The 7,648-nt window shown below is 28.9% G+C and overlaps 1 protein-coding gene across 1 annotated transcript in view; it reads right to left on the bottom strand.

Annotated features, from left to right (window-relative positions):
* Nucleotides 1–669, bottom strand: part of LOC136074326 (mitogen-activated protein kinase kinase kinase 7-like) — a 915-nt gene extending 246 nt beyond the window's left edge. Inside the window, exon 1 of the mRNA XM_065786631.1 lies at nucleotides 1–669. This exon is cut by the window's left edge and continues 246 nt beyond it. Coding sequence (XP_065642703.1) covers nucleotides 1–669 — 669 coding nt within the window.
* Between the last annotated feature and the right edge of the window lie 6,979 nt (nucleotides 670–7,648).

Below are 7,648 nucleotides of genomic sequence, written 5' to 3'. Positions count from 1 at the left end.
ATAAACATCTGATTCTTTCGTAACAGTATTTACTGTATAGTTACAAATTTCAGGAGAAAGATAAGCTATTGTTAAACCAGTAAATCCAGCTTTTACCTTAGTCTTTGTTGCCATTGTTTCTTTCATTATAGCAAGGTCACAAAAATCAGTAAGTTTTATAACTATGCTACTTAAAGTGCCATGAACTAAAATATTTGCAGGCTTAAAATCATGATGCACAATTTTTAAGTCGTGCAAATATTTTAATCCATTAGCTGCTTGTAAGCAGTAGTCTAACCGTTCCATATAATTAAAATAGCTTTCTTCTTTAAACAAATTTAATAATTCTGGCAATGAATGGCATACTGTATTCTCTACTAGTACACAGCAGTAGTCAAACAAAATTGCTAGAGGTCTAATACTAAAGCCAATATACGCAACAATATTTGGATGGTTAAGCTTTTTAAAACGATTAGACATAAGAAACATTTTTGATTTAGGGAATTGATGCTTATAAAGTTTACAAGCAATAACCTTCTTTTTATGAACAAATTTATAAACTTTTGCAAAAGAACCTTCGCCAATAAAAGCATCTTGAGGCATGTTTAGAGGTAGTTCTACGATAAATTCGTTGTTTTCTTGCTCAATCTGATTTAAGCCTTTGGATTTTAGAAAACTGAAATTTGCCATTTTTAAAATTAATTAATAATAAAATGTAAGCGCATATAAAATTAAACAAAGTAGTAAAAAAAGCGCAAAACTACCGGTAGCGAAAGAGTAAGATATGTAAGTCATTAAAGTATTTATTTTTATTTATAATTTATGTTTTTCATCGCTAATATTAAATATATAATGCCTAATAATATTGATAACGAATAAATCTAACAGTTCCTTTAAGGGTTCAATAAAGATGGAATTTGCGAGAATTATGTGTAAGTGTAAAAAATACTAACACCAACTTATCGGCTCAATTTAGTTCGGACCACTGTGTGGATATAGAAACAATGATGCAAAATAAGTTGAAAAAATTATCGAACCACTTGAATGAGCCGATAAAAAAAAAAGAGCCGATAAGGAGTCGCGTAAAGAAGTATGCGGTTCGGTAAGTTGGTAATAGTTCTTCCATACATACATACATACATACATACATACATACATACATACATACATACATACATACATACATACATACATACATACATACATACATACATACATTCATACATACATCTGCACCTTTAGTAAAATCTTTTTTTGGCTTCCAGCAACTGGGACTTTCCTATACTCAAGTTTTTTTTAAGGTAATTAGTATTTATGTATGTTTGCTTATCATATGACGGATTCAAAACAATGAAATTCGCATGTCCCGGTATTGGTGATATTTTGAAGTAAATCTTTTTTTTTTTTGCACAAGTGTTGGGACTTGACTTTAGGCTGCAATTATATTTCACAAATTTTTTTTTAATCTTTTTAGTCTTGAATTTGGGACATATTTTTGTTTGACATCTGAGGTATTTTTTGGTGCGTAGTTTTTTTTAATATATTGCACGATTTGTGGCAAATACAATAACAACAAATGAACTAAATACCTAATATAATTTTGATTTCCGGTAAAAAGCTTCAAAATATAGGTAAAAGGCTGCAAAATATAGGATATACGTATAGTATTTACATGATAATGAACTGCTGTATTTAAGAAAATAAAACTTTTATATTTGGAAACCCCATTGTCTTATCTTTTGGTTAAAAGACAACATACGAAGTAGGGTGCAGTTTTGATGATGTTACATTAAATTCTTAGTTCTAATATCAACTCCATAATGACTTGAGTTTCAACATATTCAATTCTCGTTTGAAAATCAATTCAATAATATATTGCGCCGCTCTAAACAGTTATAATTTAACTGCTCTAATCAGTTATTATTTTGTAGAGAATTTTTTGTGCAATTGTATTTATCAAAGTTTCATTTTGATCATTGCTTGATTTTATTAAACAAAATTTTGTCTAACTTTTAAAAATCTTAAAAAATCGTTAAGCATAATTTTAAGAATCGTGGCACAGTGGTTAGAATTTTAGCTGAGAAAGAAGAGGTTTATGGTTCTATGCTGTTCTAAAATTTCTAAAAATATTGCAATACTTTATATCTACTATCTACTAAGTATATCTACTTATCTTTTATTCATTGTTGTCTTAATTATGATAACAGGCCCATAGCAACCGGGGGATGGGGGGGGGGGGAGATAGCAGGGACATTCCCCCCCTCCCCTCAATAATTTTTCAAAAATTGACTAAAAAATGACTAAGAGCGACTAAAAAAAAAAGGCCCTTAAAACTATTTCGGGGCCTCTTAATCCAGCATTGCCCTTCTGCCCCCCCCTCTTCCCCCCCCTCCCCCCAATATAACTTCTGTTCTTACGGGCCTGTGTTAACATTGCTTGGTGCAGCACCAATAAAAAAAAACTCAACAAACTGTTCAACAAACAAAAACATGCCATAAAGATAATATTCAAAGCAGACTGTTTTTCTAATTCACAAACACTAATTATTAATCTAAAAATTTTGAGTGTTTACCAAATAAATATATATCATCATTTCATTTTTATGTACAAAATTAATAATGACACGATGTTAAATGTTTTTAAAACACTATTTAAAAAAATACAGCACAAATATCTTACTAGACATGCAAACAATAATTATATTTAAGCTAAAACTCATTTTCAAACCACTAAGTTTTCTTTCACAGCTAGAGGCCCCCAATTACGGAGCATAGTAATCAGAAACGGCATTAAAATGCCGTTTCTGATTACTATGCTCCGTATAAATAAATAATTTTGAATTAAAACTAAACGAAACAAATTTAAGTAATCAAAAAATGGAGGACTTTTTCTGAAGCTATATTTATTTATTGGTCTTTGATAACATTTTTAATGACAAGTTTTTAATGGCTATACTATTTAGGGAGTATTAGGGGCTTGGCATGAAGACTATTTTGTCTTTTTCTTGTCCCCACCATTTGTATATTTTACAAATGCAAAAGTTGTAATTATTTTTTTAACGCCAAATTTATATATATATATATATATATATATATATATATATATATATATATATATATATATATATATATATATATATATATAAGAGTAATGCGACATTGAAATGGGGGGTGGCGTAAACTTCCTAGTTAAATGCTCTTCCGCGTAGCTTAGTGATATGACCGATAAGCCGATTTCGAGCCCCTTAATAACCAATACAAAAGATTAAAAAAAGTTATGTTACTGCATGAAACTTGAAATCAAAAACAAAGTGATTATGTTTATAATTTTGACGGTATTCAAGGGCGCCAATAATATATGTAACACCCGCCATAGCGTGTGTTACATATATTATTTTGAAACTTTTATTTCGTTAAATGGTGATTTTCTATTATTTTTCGATCTTCTTATTTTCTTTAACCATAATTTTAAATATTTACCATTAAACAACTTTCTAAAATACAACAGTTCAAGTCTTATGACTTTAGAGATTTTTTTAATCCAATTTTTTGGGGACGTCAAAAATAAATTGAGCTAATTATCAGTTAATTTTTTATTTTTTATTTTCTTCAAAATTTACCTTTATTTGCAGAGAATCTAGGCTAGCTATTGCGTTTTAAAAAACATTTACTGAATCCTAAGCCGTGGGCAAATCCAGATCATTTAGAAAACCAGGGGTTTTAGCAATTTTTTTTTTTTTTTTTTTCGATTTGATAAGGAAAAGAGAAAAAATGAATGAGATTCGCAACTGTTATTAAGTTTACAATGCCTTGGAAGGTTTAACTTTGGAAGATTTTTTTTCTTCTCTGAGTCTCAGTTACGGTGCATCTTAAAATTATACATTTGAGAGTTTAAAACAAAACAAAATCTGGAAAAAAATTTACTTAAAAAGTCTCAGTAAAGGTGTCTTAAAAAAGAAGTATGTAATACCTGACAATTAAGCATAATTGTTACAATTCAATTTAAATTAAATATTGAACTTTTAACACATAATAAGAATATTTATTTTTGACTATTTTTGAAATGTAAGGTTTCTCAACCGTCATTAAATTAACAATAGCTTAGAAAATTTAAATTTTATCTGTGTCTCAGTTACAGTGCATCAAAAAGTTATACATTAGAGAGTTTAACACAAATCAAAATCTAGAAAAAAGATTAATGTAATAAGCCTCAGTAAAGGTGGTTTACAAAAAAGCGTGTAATATGTGACAGATAAGCATAAACGTTTTTAATTCAATTTAACTTAAATATTAAACATTTAATACATAGTTAGAATTTTTGTTTTTGTATATTTTTGAAAATGAAGGTTTCTAAACCATTTTTAAGTTTATGGCTTAGAAAGTTTGACTTTTCTATGAGTCTCTGTTACGGGGCATTAAAAATTTATACATTAGAGAGATTGAAACAAAACAAAATCTATAAAAAAATATTAACTTATAAGTCTCAGTAAAGGTGCTTAAAAAAAGAAGCATGTAATACCTGACAAATTAGCATAATCGTTCTTAATTCAACTTAAATTATATATTGAACTTTTAATACATGGTTAGAATATTTATTTCTATACCTTTTTGAAAATAAAGAGTTTTCAACTGTTACTAAGTTTACAACGGCTAAGAAAGTTTGATGTTTCTCTGAGTCTTAGTTACGCTGCATCAAAAAATTATACATTAAGGGGCTATCCCCCCTTAAAATTTCAATATTTTCAAAAAAAAAAAAAAATTGTTTTTAACTACTTTTACCTGTGTATGATTATAAAAATTGTTTTAAAAAGTAGCAAATTAACCTATACCTATCTTAATTTGTCTATTTAAATAAACTATCTTAACGTGATATCCCTAGCAACGCCATAACAACGCACTTGTTTAACTGTATACATCCTACATTTTACCTTTACTCAACCCTAATGTGTGTTATAATTGTAATGTTCAAGCTTAAACAGCTTCTTTATGAATTTTTTAAGAATTTTTGTAACATCAAGTACGACAAGTTGCTACATCAAGTACGACAATTTAAATCAGTTATAGCGTTATTTTATCAGCTTAGTTTTATTAGTGAAAATGGGTAAAGATTGTCGAGTGAAGCGGTTGGCAAAAGAAACTATCACTCAGATGTCGATCAAAGTCCACTTGTAACTATGCGTAATTCGCTTAAGGTATAATTATGCAAAATATGCCGATTGTTTAAAAAACAATGTTTATAAAACCTTTTGTTTACGGAAAGCCGCAAAAACTATTTTACTCATCTTTTTGTTACCAAGTCATCAATCTAAATAAGTTAAAAAATGTTTTGTTAAATACATCAAATATTGTTTTGATAAATCTATTAAAATAGATATTTCAAACTTTTATTTATTTTATTTTTTTTTTTTAAATTAAATTTTTTCATAATAGTCTATTATGAAAAAATTTGATTTTTCTATGGACGATACGGAAATTTCCATGATGGAACTTTGTTTTAAAGCGGTCTTTGATCGAATTAACTCGTTTTGTTATTATTCTTCTTTACATGAAACATGCGTTTCTTGAATAGAATATAATTTTTTAAAAGGAAACTCTACTAAAAAATGATCATATTTATTAATGGTTAATTTAATAACCAAATAATAGTGACCTCTAGTAACCAAATGGTCTTATCCAGATGTATAAGATTAAGATTTAATGGGTTGGTTCTCTATTTCCTGCCTAAGCAGTGGCGTAGCAAGGAATTTTTCGCCTAGGGCAATAATGAAAAAAATGTGCCTTTTTAACAATAACTTTTTTTTTTTTTTGGAAAATGCAATGCATTTTAGTGAAGCTGCACCGAGCAGTGAACGCCTTAGAGATGAATTATAAGTTAAAAAGAGGGAGATAAAATTACAAAAGGACAGTTGTCCAGTGGAAAACAAAGAGCCTTAAAGTAGAAAAATACTAAAAAACTGATAAGTAAAATGTTGTAAAAATAAACAATAACAATAAACAATAGTCCAGATACGTAAGAGTCATTTACTGTTGTTCTACTAAATTGTCGTTAGTGTCAAACGTAAATGTGATGTGTAGACAGTATCAGTGATGGAGCAGAATTATTCGTTTTATAAGTAGTTATCATGTGGTCTTTATTATTAGGGTGGTAAACATACATTATCGATATAAGTGTGTCATAGGCGTCTCGAGTACAATATGGATTCGCGCCTTATGGTACAGTATGAACACAAGAAGACCTCCAACTCTCGTCCGAGACTGGTATTCCAAAAGAAGTTCCACTCTGGGTCTACACCAGGGTATCTTTTTAAGGTATCCCATTGTGTTATCCCAAAAGGACTATTCTCAGAGTATCCCGTCAGGATAATTTTTTTCAATAATGAAAAAAATGCGCCTTTTTAACAATATATATATATATTTTTTTTGCTACGTAATTTTGGCCTCTCTCTTTACGCTACTGATTTTGAGCTATTTTAAAAAAAATGGAAATAGTTCGAAAGAATCAAATTGCATATCCCTTTTTGTTAGTTCTTGGGTTTAAAAAGTTCTTTAGCATAAGCACAGTCAATTTGACTTTTTAAGGCCGGAATTGATCTGGCTAATCTAGAACAAATTTAAGTAGAATTAAGACCATAAATGTACCCCGAAGTTAACTGGTTTAGTTACTTCACCTTTTAGTCAATTTAGTAATCCAAATTTTGAAGAATATTCGACTGTCCTTTTTTTAGTATGTTATATAGAACAGACATTCGCTAAGTCTATTTAGACTTTAATACTATTTATCTATCTTCTATAAGAGTCCGACTTATCGAGACTGTAGTAATAATCTTTTTTTAAAAAAGTTTTTTATTTTCAAATAAAAAAAAATTTGCAAAAAGTTGACTTGTCTTACAATATTTTAATAACAACAGCTATACAAAGGGAGTTTTTTATGATTTATTGAAACTTTGACTCTGGCAACCATGGCAACTTTCTCTACCAATTTCAAGCTATAAAATTTTAATACCAATTAAAATACCTTTTTTCAAATTTTTAAACAAAGTGTTATTCAATTAGCCTAGCTTGTTCGCGGTTAGAATTTAGTAGTTGTGGTTTTAACTAGGTATCAACGATTTCTACTATCCAAATACTGGTGTCCAAATTAATATAAAATAAAATCTCTTGGGATTATGTTACGAAGCTCAGATTTTGAGCTTTTCTTAATATTTTTAACAAAATATTTACTTTATTAATTGCAAATATTCCACACGACATATCATTTGAATTTTTAAAACTTTACATCGCCTGAAAAATCAGGCTATTTAATTAAGTAGTATGATTTGAAACAAATATTCAACGGAAGTTCTAGGAAGACATAATGGTCTTGTTTCTGAGCACTATAATTAAAATAGCATTTGGGTGCTTTCCTGTGTCAAAATTTACCGATGTCACGCGTGCCATAAGCTAAATCTAAATCGTGGTTCTTGAACTACGCTTTGACAAGTGCGCTTAGGTTTCTAAAACGGTTAGCCTGAAGTAACACAGCGGGAAATAAATACTTTATTTTAACCTCTCAAATCTAGATAAATTGAAGCACGCAGTAGTTTAAAATTTAAATAAAATGGAACTTGCTATAAAACTCTATAATGACTAAAAAGGAATTTCTTATAGGTAAGTTATGTTCTAGATACCGA

The sequence above is a fragment of the Hydra vulgaris genome, chromosome 01, assembly GCF_038396675.1.
Source record: "Hydra vulgaris chromosome 01, alternate assembly HydraT2T_AEP".
Lineage (NCBI taxonomy): Eukaryota > Metazoa > Cnidaria > Hydrozoa > Anthoathecata > Hydridae > Hydra > Hydra vulgaris.
The sequence above is the reverse complement of the archived record's forward strand: the minus strand, read 5'-3'. Positions and strand labels throughout refer to the sequence as shown.